This window comes from Lepidochelys olivacea (genome assembly GCF_965140295.1).
Source record: "Lepidochelys olivacea isolate rLepOli2 genome assembly, chromosome: 2".
In the NCBI taxonomy this organism is placed as follows: Eukaryota; Metazoa; Chordata; order Testudines; family Cheloniidae; genus Lepidochelys; species Lepidochelys olivacea.
In genome coordinates this window covers 104,631,264-104,646,549 of record NC_140412.1, presented here as the reverse complement: position 1 = coordinate 104,646,549, position 15,286 = coordinate 104,631,264, and the positions used below count along the sequence as shown (strand labels likewise).

Here is a 15,286-nt window from a genome sequence, read left to right as displayed (position 1 = left end):
GTACTATCCATTTGACAGACCCCTTGGGTTGTGGCTTCTGTTCAATTTGACACATTCACTTTACTATAAAGCATTATGGACTAAATGCTTTATTAAGATTAAATAATAAAGTAGGTCTTGACATAAACAAAATAGTTAAGATTCTTCCAACACGGAGTGGGAAGCACATATCCTCAGGAAAAAACACGTTTTAAACTCTCAAACAGCCTTTTTTTTTTTTTTTTTTAAATATAAACCAGGAGTATTTTCTCCTACAAAAAAGGTCATTTTCCACACCCCCTCAAGCCCCCCACCCCATTACAATATTAATTATATTAGCAACTTTTCAGTTGTTGAAACATTAACAAAAGTATTACTTAGGACCCGAACTGTTTTCACCATAAAGCAGTCAGTAGATTTGCTTTGAAATTAATCAGGCCTGTAAAACCAAGGCTGTTCAAAGTTTAAATGTAGGAAAGTTTTTCACTTAAGTTGTTAGTGTTTGTGGTGCAGCCACTAGTTAACATATGGATCTTTTTCTCAAATGACTCATTAATTTCACGACAGAAATGCTCTTAATGCATCTTCCAGTCAAATATAATGTTAACTTGCTTTTTTGCCATTAGAGCAAGCAATTGAACACTTCACTCCTGACTGGTTCTTTGGCTTAAGAGTCATACTTTGAAACTGAGAACTGCTTACTTCAACAAAATACAGGTAAAACATATAATTTCAAGTGGTCTTAAGGCCAATGTAAAAATAACCAGGATTTAGTTGTAATAAATAGAAACCCAGAGTGCATCTACTGGTATTATTTTTGATATCTAATCTCTAAAATAAAATAAATTCAACAACCTAAAGAATTGCACAATAAGACAATCTGATTCCTAAGAATTCTTTTTTAAGTACTTGCATCCATGGTTAGGTCGGACAAAAAAGGAGAATTATAGTTGCAGCACCATTTGAAATGATTATGCCACATGACTTATGACTGAGGTATTTTGGCTAAATCTTTATTCCACCGCAATTAAAATCTACCTACCATTTTCCTAAATCACTAGAAATGGAAACACTGGCCACCCAAATTAAAATCTGATCATGTAAAGGTGCTGAGCTCCTCCTTTAAGGTGAAGTCAGTGGAAGATGAGGAAGCTCTGCATCTCATAGCATTGAGCTCTCAAGCAAGGAAATTAAGGTAGTTCCAACCCTCCTGAGTTCTTAGAACATTATGGTAGGACATAATCCATAGACTGTACTGTTAGTAATAGGGTGACCAGATGTCCCGATTTTATAGGGACAATCCCGATTTTGGGTTTTTTTTTTTCTTATATAGGCTCCTATTGCCCCCCCGTCCCGATTTATCACATTTTCTGTCTGGTCACCCTAGTTAGTAATGGAGGATTACTTATGTAGTAACTATGCCCTGGAGTAGATTGTTGTTAGAGTCCCACTCCTGGAGCACATATATGCTCTTAGCATATGAAGGTGGAAACTGCTGAAAAGCAGTAGTTATTTGAGCCTTGTGTATGCTTCCTTTCAGAAGTAAAAGTTCAGACCCGAGATGATATAAACAGCACAAATTCTAATCCAATTTTAGTTTCTCTCAGTTCATTAAAACTGCATATAAAAGATTCTGAAGTGAGAAAGGAGGGTGAGGAATGTGAACTTAGTAGAGTAGAACCTCAGAGTTAACGAACACCAGAGTTACAAATTGACCAGTCAACCACACACCTCATTTGGAACCAGAAATATGCAATTAGGCAGCAGCAAAATACAGTACAGTACCTTGTTAAAGGTAAACTATTAAAAAAGGGGAAGTTTGGGTTTTGTTTATTTTTAATTTGACCAGGTAAGGAAACTTTCTGTGATTGTTTCATTTAAATTAAGATGGTTAAAAGCAGCATTTTTATTCTGCATAGTAATGTTTCAAAGCTGTATTAAGTCAATATTCAGTTGTAAACTTTTGAAAGAACCACCACAACATTTTGTTCAGAGTAACTAACATTTCAGAGTTATGAACAACCTCCATTCCCGAGGTGTTCGTAACTCTTAGGTTCTACTGTAAGACATCTTGTGATATGCTGTTGGTAAGCTCCTTACACTTTCTTTGGAGTACTGTCAGTATAAATTTCCACACAAAACTGAGTTCAGTGACATACCATATTTCTAATATACAATAAAGTCCTACAAAATGTAATAGAAATTGAATCAATAGGGTTCTACACAAGTCACCCTAAAAGCCTATGTAGTTTAATAGGGAATTATATATTTTCTACAGGTTTTGTGACGATCACAGAAGAGATGTAAATTTGCTATTAAATTCAATAGAACTTGATTACTGTGTGTATCTAGTCCTCTAAGTCATGAAGATAACCTTGAGAACAGAATTTAAATAGAGGCAGAACTGTGTCCCTAAGCGCTGGCTTAAACACAAAACTTGCACCAATTGAACTAAAATGTATTACTTAAATCTAGGCCAACCTCTATGTGGAAACCCTTAAACCAATCAGTTTACTACTGGCTTTCAGAGATTTAGAACAATCATTAGGAGCTATGGAAGCTTCTGGGTGCTGACAACTTTCAACAATCTGGCCACAGCATTTAGATGTCTACATCTGGCTGACCTCTTCTGAAGAGTCTAGTGCCCCAGAGGCTACTTTACTAATTATTTATGGCCATATTTAAATTAAAAACCTTAATTTTTAATGAAGCTGCCACACTCTGTCTGCTGCACCAGTGTTGAAGAATCCAGGAACCTTGCTGCAGAGTTTCAATCCAGTTTATTGTGAGGTGCATGGAACCTTGATCTGAATTTTCAGAAATTTCTCCTTTGGTATATGCAATATGCAGTTACAGCCTGAGTTCAGGAAACTCCATCTGAATTCATAATCTAAGTCAAAGCAAACATGGACTTCTTATGATTGATTTTTAGCTTCTTAGGGGAGACTTGTTACACAGCATCTGAAGGGCTATCTAGATACTTCTGAAGAATGAGCTCTGAGAAAGCCAGTTGTCCAGACAGGGGTACATATGGCTGCCTTGCTATTTTAAGTGCGCTACTACCATTGCCAGAAATTTAGTTGAAACTTGTGCTGAAAGACACAAAAAAGAAAGTACTCAGAATGGTCATTGCCTACACAGAACCTCATGTATTTTCAATTCCAATAGACTGGTCCAACAAAAATGTGCAAATAAGTACATTTTAAATGGAGAGCTGCAACCTAATCTTGTAGGCTTAGGGAAAGAATTATTTTTGTTTGAGCATGGGGAAGGAACAGGAAGGAAATTTAATCCCTTCCCTACCTACTAATGAGGGGCTTCCGCTGTTCAGTTAGAGGAAGGAATTCACTTCCACCTTTAGCACGTTCTTATGAATGAGATCCTTAAAAAAGGGAGGGGAGAAGGACAGAGCAAGTTGGAGTGAAATTGAACAGGGTACCCTTTCTGAAGGGCTTCTTGGATTCCTTTGTCAGTAATAATTCTAGTCCATGCAGTAAGAAAGGAGGAAGAATAATCCCCAAAAGGGAGTTTAGGAAAAATGTATACATACATAAAGTTTAAGGTAGGGCTCTCTGCCAAACTGCCATTTGCTAGATGACATGTCAGATGAAGTGGCAACAAATGTGAGTTTTGACTTTTGATGCCTCCTTCTGTGTCTGGTAGAGAATGACTTGATACTGACCCTATGGTGCTGGGAGAAAACCAGCCTCTGCTATCTGCAAAGTCAGATTTCCAACATGAACTTGTCTGAGAAAGACCCAAGGTACCGAGATTCCTCTGACCGGAAAGCCTTAAGTTGATTTTCTTACGATAAAGACTGCACGGATCCAAGAGGCCTAGGCAGTGGCTCTCAACCTTTCCAGACTACTGTACTCCTTTCAGGAGTCTCATTTGTCTTGTGGATCCCCATGTTTCACCTCACTTAAAAACTACTTGCTTACAAGATCAGTCATAACACAAAAGCGTCACAGCACACTATTGCTGAAAAATTGCTGACACTAATTTTACCATATAATTATAAAATAAATCAATTGGAATATAAATATTATACTTACATTTCAGTGCATAGTATATAGAGCAATATCAACAAGTCATTATCTATATGAAATTTTAGTTTGTACAGACTTCACTAGTGCTTTTTATGTAGCCAGCTGTAAAACTAGGCAAATAACTAGATGAGCTGATGTACCCCCTGGAAGACCTCTGTGTACCTGTGGTTGAGAATCACTGGCCTAGGGCACATGGACCTCTCAGTCATTATATATGCCCATACTTCATATGTATTTTCTCATTACAGGAAGTACAGAAATTGAACTTGGGGTCCATCATCATAGACCAGTTCCCTAATGAACTGGAATGAGCAATTGGGCAAAAACAAACATTTCTTTTTAAAAAAAATCAATAATAATTACAACATGAGACAAAAAACTAATTTAGACAAAGAAAGAAATGACCAAGTGAAAGAGGAAGAGGAGACTGAGGATTCCCAGTCTCTCTCAGCACTGGAGTCAAAGATATGGAATAGATTTGGTGCACGGCTCTTTAAGCAACTCTCATATTCAAATGTTCAACTACATAAAAGAACACATGAATGTTTTTACTGCTTTCTAGAAGGTGCACACACTTCTAGCACAAGTAAAGATCTGTGCTGACAATTTTTTTTTTAAAACCTCTGAAAACAAAACTTACAAGACATATTCGGGAAATATACAAGAATTTCAATTTGCCAGTGAAAGACACAGAACAAACAAAATCAAATGAATGAAAAAAAGATAGATTAATAAGGCCAAAAGGGAACCACCAAGATCATCTGTTCTGAACTCCTATATAACATAGTCCATAAACATTTTACTCAATAATTCCTTCAGTGAAAGAAAATCAAACTACTTATAAATATAAATGCATATGTTTATATTTAATTAGGACTATAATTAAATTCAAACAAAAAACAAAATTGCTTGAAGATTCTGAAATAAAACTAAACTGGTCTAAAATATTTGTAAGTAGTTAGTATTTCATAAGTAACTATTCCAATATACTAGTGCTGTCAACTGATCGCAGTTAACTCACATTATTACTCAAAAAAAAGAATCACAATTAAAAAAATTAATGCAGATTAATCGCAGTTTTAATTGCGCTGTTAATAAAATACCAGTTGAAATTTATTAAATATTTTGGATGTTTTTCTACATTTGCATATATACTGTATTCTGTGTTGTAACTGAAAACAGTGTGTATTATTTTTTATTACAAATATCTGCTCTGTAAAAATGATAAAACAAATCGCATTTTTCAATTCACCTCATACAAGTAATCTAGTGCAATTTCTTTATCGATAAAGTGCAATTTACAAATGTGGATTTTTTTTGTTACGTAACTGCACTCAAAAACAAAACAATATAAAACTTCAGAGCCTACAAGTCCACCCAGTCCTACTTCTTGTTCAGCCAATTGCTAAGACAAACAAGTTTGTTTACATTTACAGGAGATAAGGCTGCCCACTTCTTATTTACAATGTCACCAGAAAGTGAGAACAGGCATTTTTGCATGGCACTTTTGTAGCTGGCATTGTAAGGTATTTACATGCTAGATATGCTAAACATTCATATGCCCCTTCATGCTTTGGCCACGATTCCAGAGGAGATGCTTCCATGCTGATGACGCTCGTTAAAAAAAAAAAGCGTTAATTAAATTTGTGACTGAACTTCTTAGGGGAGAGTTGTATGTCCCCTTATCTATTTTACCCACATTCTGCCATATATTTCATGTTATAGCAGTCTCGGATGATCACCCAGCACATGATGTTCATTTTCAGAACGCACTCACTGCAGATTTTATAAAACGCAAAGAAGACACCAAAGTAAGATTGCTAAAAATAGCCACAGCACTCGACCCAAGGTTTAAGAACTGAAGTGCCTTCCAAATCTGAGAGGGACGAGGTGTGGAGCACGCCTTCAGAAGACTTAAAAGAGCAACACTCTGATGAGGAAACTACAGAACCCGAACCACCAAAAAAGAAAATCAACCTTCTGCTGGTGGCATCTGACTCAGATAATGAAAATGAAAACACGTCAGTCCGCACTACTTTGGATGGTTATCGAGCAGAACCCATCACCAGCATGGACGGACGCATGTCCACGGGAATGGTGGTTGAAGCATGAAACGACGTATGAATCTTTAGCGCATCTGGCACAAAAATATCTTGCAACATCGGCTACAACAGTGCCATGAGAACACCTGTTCTCACTTTCAGGTGACATTGTAAACAAGATTATCTCCAGCATATGTAAACAAACTTGTTTGAGTGATTGGCTGAACAAGAAATAGGACTGAGTGAACTTGCAGACTCCAAAATTTTACATTGTTTTATTTTTGAATGCAGCTTTTCTTTGTACATAATTATACATTTGTAAGTTCAACTTTCATGATAAAGAGATTGCACTACAGTACTTATATTAAGTGAATTTAAAAATACTATTTCTTTTGTTTTTTTACAGTGCAAATACTTGTAATCAAAAATAAATATAAAGTGAGCATTGTACAGTTCATATTCTGTGTTGCAATTGAAATCAATATATTTGAAAATGTAGAAAAATCCAAAAATATTCAAATAAATGGTATTCTATTATTGTTTAACAGCATGATTAATCGTGATTAATTTGTTTAATCGCTTGACAGCCCTACAATATACTTTTCTTCACTTTCAAAAGACAGTCAGCATAAGCGTTAATAGTTGGCATCTTTATTGTCTAAAATATATTTAAAAAGCATCAACCTTTTCCACTATGATGAGGTCTCCAACTTGTATGTCTGAACTCTTAACTTGCACTTTACCTTAAAAAAAAGGAGAAGTTTAATCAACTTAAGAAAATATCAGCAAAATCACATGAACACAAATTGTACTTCAAGAGAATATTACTGTTTTGGGAAAACAATGTTATGAAGAACATAAAACTGATCTTTAAAGGTGTATTCAAAATTAAGTAGTTTTAAACTGTCAGACTGTCACCAAATTATTTATCCTAATAATATATTCAAAAATTCATGCTGTTGTATTTATTAGACTAATATAACCAGGTGTTACAAGAATAAAAAGCTGTGGAAGATGCTTGGGTATGATCTACTGCACTAACATTAGGGCTGAAAAAGCACATGGAGTTTTTCAACTCATCTAGTACAAACCAGTTCTGGTCCTGACCAAGTCAGAAGTAATTACCTGTATTGCTGCAGAGTGCCCTAACTGAAATGAGCTGCTCGTCAAAGGCCAGTTACAAGTGGGCAGCTTTATACAATCACTAAAGTCATTGTTGCAATTGGCTGTGACTGACACTAATGCTGGCAGTCACAGTGGAGCAGATACACCAAGCTTTCAATGGTATAAACAATTAACTACTCTCTCATTTCAAAAGAAATACTTCTAGATCAGGAAGTTGGCAAAATAGCTCCCTATCTTTTATCTGTCTGAAGTTAGAGGACTTCACTCTCCAGAGTCATCAGTCCAGTAACTGCTATGAATGCTAAATTAATATTTTAAAGAAAAACTCAACATTTATGTAATAAATTAAATCTTTAGAGCACTTTACAAACATTAACCAATAAATCCTCACACCAAGGTAGGTAAGTTTCATTAGCACCATTTGATGGGTGCATAGAAAAGGCAGAGAGATTAAGTGACTTGCCCAAGGCCACAAAATGAATCATTGGTGGGCCTGAATTAAGAGTTCAGGAGTTCCTGTATCCCAGCCCTGTGCTCAAACCACCAGATAATGTTGCTTTCCCGAAGGACCAAAAACACACAGACATACCTCGAAAATAGAAAGACTAACGCATCAAGTATTTATACCCTCTTACAAGAAAGAACTTCAACAGATATCAAGTTTTGCAACCCCTAACTAAGCAGAGAATTTTTTATTTTATATATAATATACATAAATAAAAGCTCAAGAATTGAAATACACAGCTAGACAACTGCAAACTTCTGTTTTCCCCTCAAATTTGATAGATTGAACTGGTATCATGTAGCTTACAATCAGATACTGATAATTATCGCCATTGCTCACATGTATTAAAAATAAAACCTTTTGGGGAATGAACACAAAGTGAAATTCTTGCACTATAACAAAAAAAACTAGAAAAGAGTAATAAAACATGAATTTATTAAAACAGTACATTAGCAGTTTAAAATATTAACTAAGGAACAGAAATATTATGGAAAGTAGGTTATTAATGCATGCAAGTTGTTTCATCTATCAGTGTGTAATTAAACAAAACAGAAAGGAAAACCAAATTGCAATCCAGAGAGCCAATTCTGCAAATCTTTATTTACCTGGGAAATCCCCTTATGTGAATTCAATGTAATTGCTCATGTGAGTAAGCAAAGATTTGCAAGACTGACATCAGCAATAAATATGTTTTGAGCAATTTTTGAAAACAAGTATTTTTAACTCTAAACATATAAATTGGTGATGGCTTAAAATTTGGGTGTCAGTCTAATTAAAAATAAATGAGCACAGCTCACTGAGTTATCATCCTTGAATACACTTTTCACAGCATCAGGATTTCTAAAACATGGAAACATCTGAAAAGAGAATTAAGAATTTTGTTTGAACTGAGCATATCCCTCTTCAAGAATGCCAGTCTTCATTACTGACTGATAAGAATCTTTTACGTATGTTTCCATTCCTGATTGCTATCAAACACCCCTCACCCTTATTTTTTTTTTTTAATACACGTCTTCATGCCGACCCTTAGAACCAGGGCTTTAGAGCTGTGCTCCGGCTCCGCTCCAGCTCCAGGCAAAAACCTGTGCAGCTCCACCGCTCTGGAGCTGCTCCATGCTCCAGATCCGGGCTCCGCTCCAAAGCCCTGCTTAGAACTCTACCACATCTTCAACAGTTGAAGGAAAAAAGTATCCCCTGACAGAGCAGATGATTGAAATAATTAATGCTTCATGCCTGCAGTTTTTCTGAGATGTCCAGCAGGAATTTCAAGACAACAGTGAATGTTTTCTGCGTAATAATTTTAGTCTGAATCAAGTCTACTAGCAGCACTAAGATCAACCACTAACATAATATTTTGACTATGCATCAATATAGTAAAACGCTACTACTTTGCACTAGCCAGTGAAGACCCTTTACAGATTACTGAATATTGACAATTAGTAAGTAACAATTAAAAGAATCAACAAAGTGGACCATAACATATACTTAACTAATTTATGCTAACAAGTTTCTAACACTATTAAAATATATCACAGTAAATATGCAATTTTGTGGAAGTAATTAATTCTTAGTAATGTGACCTCAGAATCTTTGAATGTGAAAATGGCCACGTTTTTGTATGAAATATCAAGATTTGGGTCAGTGACATGCAGACTATTAATGAAAGCTAATTCAGTAATTGTTAAACAGATGTGTTCTCATCTGTTGAAATAGTCCAAAATATCCTTCAATTGTTTGTTCTATTTTGCATTAATGTATTTTTTTAAGTCAAATTAGGGCTCCCAAAACTTAACAAGTTTAGGTTCAGTAACATTAAGGGATATCTTAGGAAGCTGTACTTATTTTCAAGACTTCAAATTCACTTTCTATTTTTTAGTCACAGCAAATCTCTTGTTTTAGTTGGTTCCCACACTTTTTCCATCTACATTGCAGCCCTTTATTTTCTTCAAATTTTACAGCATATATATCCTAGTGTGTGAAAAAATCCAGTTGTAATAACTAATTAATACAATGTGACAGATATGGGAGTTGTAGCCTTAGACCTATGCCCTATATTCTGTCATTTAAGGCCCAAAGTATCCAGGGACACCAATCATATTGCCACTAATAGCACTCTTATTCAGTTTAAGGCTTTGAATTTGCCCTCTGTGGAATTCCCTCAGCCCCTCCCCCCCAAAAATCATGTTCTAGTGGTAGCTACATAAAGGATCAAAGGCCATTAAGTCTCACAAATAAGGAAAAGGAAAAGATGCAAAATCATCACAGTCTGTTATCATCACAGGGGTTATCTTAGGCAAGCAAGAAGTAACTAAGGTTGGCTGTAGGTATGTAGGATAGAACTTTCATATCATTTCACAGAGTCCTAACAAATCCTGGAAACTTTACTGTTCATAATGAGTTACCTAGACCATCACTTCAAGTTTAAAGGTAATATTAACATAGTAAGTCATTAATATTAAACAGTAGTGCATTTTGTGGAATGTCTTATTATACATTTATAATTTTATATTTCATGGTCATAGTTGAAGAAAGCATGCTTAAATTTTGGTCTGTAGATCACAGATTATTATTTCTTCAAAATGAATTGGAAGACAGATAGGACATAGCAATGTCCTGTTAAAAGACATCAGTAGAACATGGCTCAGTAATACAAAAAGTAGTTTAAAAACTTGAAACATCTACAAAGAATACTTTCCTTAGTCTATCAGAATGAAGAGTCATCATATACCATTTCAGAGAACATTAAAATAATGCAATATTACATCTTTAGTGAAGGCACATTTAGAGAAAAAACATGTTATTCACTGCATAAATTATTTTTGCAAACTATTTTTCCCTCTAAAAACATCTCACTAGCTAAAACATTCTTTACCATCTGTGTAATTACCAATAAAAAGTCCAAAGCTGTCAGAAGTGGCTGCGCATCTAGACTTTATAGTCCACCAAGGCGCAAGCCTTTCGCCCAAAGCGATATGCAGAATTGCGCAGAACTAGAACGCAGAAATAAGTGTCTATAGTAATTCATTATACTCTGAAGATAAAGACTTTTGAAGTGAATTGCAATGATTTGAAAACACTAATAAATATTTCATATGTGCTAACAAGTATTTCCTACTAAAGACCCTAAAAGCAAGGTAAACAAAATATGCAGTTGGTGTAATAAAAAGGACACCATTCACCTTTTTATGGCACATGTTCTCTAATACATAAATATTATGCTGATAAAATAGTAACTTTTCTATGAAGATAGAATTTGCCAATAATATGACATGTGATTATATGATTTCTCATGCATTGTACTCTACTTTAAGGACTACCCCTTTCTGAGCTGGTCATAGCCCCTGCCCCTAACCACTCGTATAACAACTCTTGAATGGAAAGCGTTAATGAGTGCAGTGTTTGAAAATTTTACCAGACACCTACTAACCTAAGTACTCAACCTACTAATCAGAGTATATATGAAAAAAAAAATGGGGAGATGGGGAAAAGGTTAAAAGCCCATGGACAGGATGCTGGTATTTCTACTAGCATGCTGTCACTGGGACTTTCTTTCAGGCTCTATCTTTCATATGGAGCCCATGGTTAGTATGTGTAACCAGTTTAGAGGTACAGGGAGAAGGAACTGCCTATATTTTCTCCCCAGTCTACTGCCTCTTTTCTGATGCAATGGGAGAATAGGGCCTGACTACACTTACTCACCCAATCTTCTGACTGCTACAAACGAGGAAGGAAAAAGAGACACAGTTACTCTATCTCCTCCAGACTGATTTTAGAGTCTTCCCGCGCATAAGTAATTCCAGTGATTGCCTCAGCTGCCATTCATAGCTTTCCCAAGCAGCAGGATGAAATTAACATTATTCTTGACAATGCAAACTGTGTCCCAAGGGTTCTGAATAGTAGAAATGAAGCTGACTACCAACATGAGGGCTTTCTGTTTGCAGATTCAGGAAGGTATCACTTGATCAATTCACATGTGACAGGTTCTGTTTAACTTCACAAAGACCAGATTTCTTTTTTAAGTTAAGAGTTTAAGTTTGGTAGAAATGGAAGGCTTTCGTCACCTTTTTCACTCATCCCAGGCTAGTGGGTTTTCAAGTCAGATAAATGTGGATCTATGCAAGATATTATAAATTAGAATTAAGAATTTCCACTGAGATGAAAAACCAATTTCTGAAGTTAACCAGAAAGAAAAACAAAGCAGTGATGTACATCCACAGCGCAATGATCATATAAGTCTGTTAAAATTTTCTATTTTCTAGTCAACAAAATAACTAGTACCACTTTTAGGAAAGTGGAGAAAATTCCAGAATTATGTAGCTTACTGCTACATAATAAAAAATACCAATTGAAATATGTTAACATTTCATCTCTCTAAAGATGTAAACATTACTACATAGATCTTAATTCTTAAAATTACAGTGTTAATGAGATGCCTCAGTATGACAAAAAACATTCAGGCTCCGTAAGGAAACCTCAATATTTGTTAGGTACTATGTTTATAGTACACTCAAATATAATTGCAACTTGGAATATTATTTCAAAAAGGTTAGAAAAAATATGAAATTGTTCCTATTTTAAGCAACTGAATACATATAAAAACGGTCCACAGAGAAACACATGCCACAAAACAGAGCAGTGACATTGCACCAGACAAGATGAAAAGCCTGAACATCCTGGTTTACAGAAAGAGCATGACCTGACGGGCAAGTAAAATAGAATATTTTGTTGCAAGACAGTTGTAAGACAATAATTGTTGCTAAGACTAATCTACACTAGAAGTGCTGCTGTAGCACGTCTGGTGAAGACGCCCTATGCCGATGGGAGAGAGTTCTCCCATCAGCATAATAAAACCACTTTCATGAGAGGCGGTAGCTATGTCAGCGGGAGAAGCTCTCCCACCGACATAGTGCTGTCCACACCAGCGCTTACTTCGGTGTAACTTAGTCGCTTAGGGAGGTGGCTTATTCACACCTCTGAGCAACATAAGTTACATTGACATAAGTGGTAGTGTGTACAAGCTCTTAGAAAGTTAACCAAGCACCCCAGTATCTAGCTTAGGGAACTGATAGTACTAATTGACCTACAGCTAGCTACTTGTTGCTGAAGGTGATTTTTCATTTAAAAAGGAATGAGCAAGATTATGTGTCAACCAGTAGGGAGTGGAGGAACAGGAGGATGGCTCCTGCATCTGTCTGTGCAACTGAAGTGACACTGGCTTCAGGGACACATATAAGGAAAATCCCATCAGCATAATAAAACCACTTCCATGAGAGGCGGTAGCTATGTCAGTGGGAGAAGCTGCTTGAAACGTAATGAGCAGAACCAAGCTTGTCAGTCACTGGCAGGGTGGGAGTGACCTAGCCCTTGTTCCTTTTAATTAGACTACAACTATCAAAGTTTTCTATTATCTAAAACACAAAAATAACTAATAGCACTTCTAATCAATGGGAGAAAATTCCTAGCTATTGTAGCCCTGGCATACTACGCCTAATAAGTTATTTAGCACTTTCCAAGAAGTGATTATTCGGTCCATAGGCGCCCCACCAATTTTCCTCTGGAGTATTTCAATGACAACAGAAGCTGCTTTGCTCACGCACTGCTCTACAGGTATGGAGCTACGTGTGCCAAGAAAAACCAAACAAAACACACTATGTCCCATTGCCTGGGATGAGAAGTAAAGGGTATCTAAGGCCTGGTCTACAGTATGTGGTTATTTCAGAATTAGCCGAATTAATTCGAAATAAAACTGAAACCATCCACACGACCAAACCGTTTTTTTCGATTTAAAGGGCTCTTTAATCCGATTTCTGTACTCCAACTCAGCAAGTGGAGTAGCGCTAAAATCGAGATCTCAGTTACAGGTACTGTGGACGCAATTCGATGTTATTGGCCTCCGGGAGCTATCCCAGAATGCTCCCTTGTGACTGCTCTGGACAACACTCTCATCTCTGATGCACTAGCCAGGTAGGCAGTAAAAGCCCCGGGAACTTTTGAATTTCATTTCCTGTTTGGTCACCATCAGCACAGGCGACCATGCAGAGTCCACCATCACAAGAGACCACGCAGCCCTGGATTCACAGACGAGCTCCCGCATGGTCCGAATGGGAGGTACTGGATTTCATTGCATGTTGGGGGAGACGAATCTGTTATGGCAGAACTACATTCCAAAAAAAGAAACGCAAATACGTACGCTAAAGTCTCCAGGGCCATGATGGAAAGAGGCTACTCCAGAGACACACAGCAGTGTCATACAAAAATCAAGGAGCTCAGGCAAGCATACCAAAAAGCCAGGGAGGCAAACAGGTGCTCTGGGTCACAACCCCATACATGCAGCTTCTACCATGAGCTGCATGCAATTATGGGGGGTGATGCCACCACTACCTCACCACTGTCCGTGCACACCTGCAAGGGGGAGTTGCACGGAACGAGGAGGATGAGTTATTGGAGGATGAAGAGGAGGACAGTGCACAGGCGGCAAGTGGGGAATCAGTTTTCTCCCCTAGCCAGGAACTAGTCTTAATGCTGGAGCCAACAGACTCCCACAACTCCAAAGGCGGGCTCCCGGACCATGACCCTGGAGAAGGCACTTCTGGTGAGAGAGCCTGATCAGAGCGACGTGGTGGGGGGTGGGGGGAACCCAGCCGTGCTGGGCTGTTCGCATTTAGTATAAAGGGCTCATCCCTGCTCAGAGCCTCATAGGAGTCATGTGGTAGGTGGGGGGGGGGAGGGAATTGTTGTATGTAGCTATCATCCCAGAGAGCCTGCAGGCCTCCTTTTATATGACAAACCCACCAGGCATTGCTTGCTATGGGAAAGGGGGCCTGGCTGTTTGAAAACACTGAAATGAATGCAGAAGAAGCAGAACCCCACGTGCCCCTAGGGTTTACCATGGCTGACTGCAAACTGAATTCTGTTGCCCGGCCGTGTGTGATGGCTTACTCACACCAAAGTGGCAGGCACTTCAGTATAAGAGGCAAAATGCGACCTTGTACAAAAAGAACATGTGCTGTGTACTATGAATTGCCTGTTTCACTGAGAAAGAGTGTCCCCCTTTGTTCTCTAAAATATCACTTAAAATACTACCCTCCCTTTTTCTCCTCTCGCAGGTGCAAATGTTTCAATGTGGCCCCTATCTACTCCATCTGAAAGGCTGGTCAAGATTAGAAGGCGGAAAAAATGAACTCGGGACGACATGTTTACCAAGTTCATGCAGTCCTCCCGCACTGATAGGGCCCAGCTGAAAGTGTGAAGGCAAACAATTGCAGAGTCCCGTAAAGCGCTAAATGAACATGAAGAGAGGAGGGACGCATGCGATGAGAGCAGGCAGGATGCTATGGTCAAGCTCATGGGGGAGCAAACTGACATGCTCCGCTGTATGGTGGATCTAATGCGGGAAAGGTAGCAAGACCACAGACTGCCACTGCACCCCTGTATAACCGCCCTCCCTCCTCCCCAAGTTCCATAGCCTCCTCACCCGGATGCCCAAGAACACGAGGGTTGGGGGGGAGGAGGGAAGGCTACAGGAACCCACACACTCAAACCCAGATGATTGCACAAGCAGCAGAAAGCTGGCATATCCGAAATTT

The 15,286-nt window shown here is 37.8% G+C and overlaps 1 protein-coding gene across 5 annotated transcripts in view; it reads right to left on the bottom strand.

Annotated features, from left to right (window-relative positions):
- The window catches only part of ATP9B (ATPase phospholipid transporting 9B (putative)), a 295,180-nt gene that overhangs the window by 214,846 nt on the left and 65,048 nt on the right, over positions 1-15,286 (bottom strand). For all 5 annotated transcript variants that reach the window (XM_084621950.1, XM_084621952.1, XM_084621951.1 and 2 more), the window contains one exon: positions 6,755-6,813. In XM_084621950.1, coding sequence (XP_084478076.1) covers positions 6,755-6,813 — 59 coding nt within the window. The remainder of the gene's footprint in view (positions 1-6,754; positions 6,814-15,286) is intronic.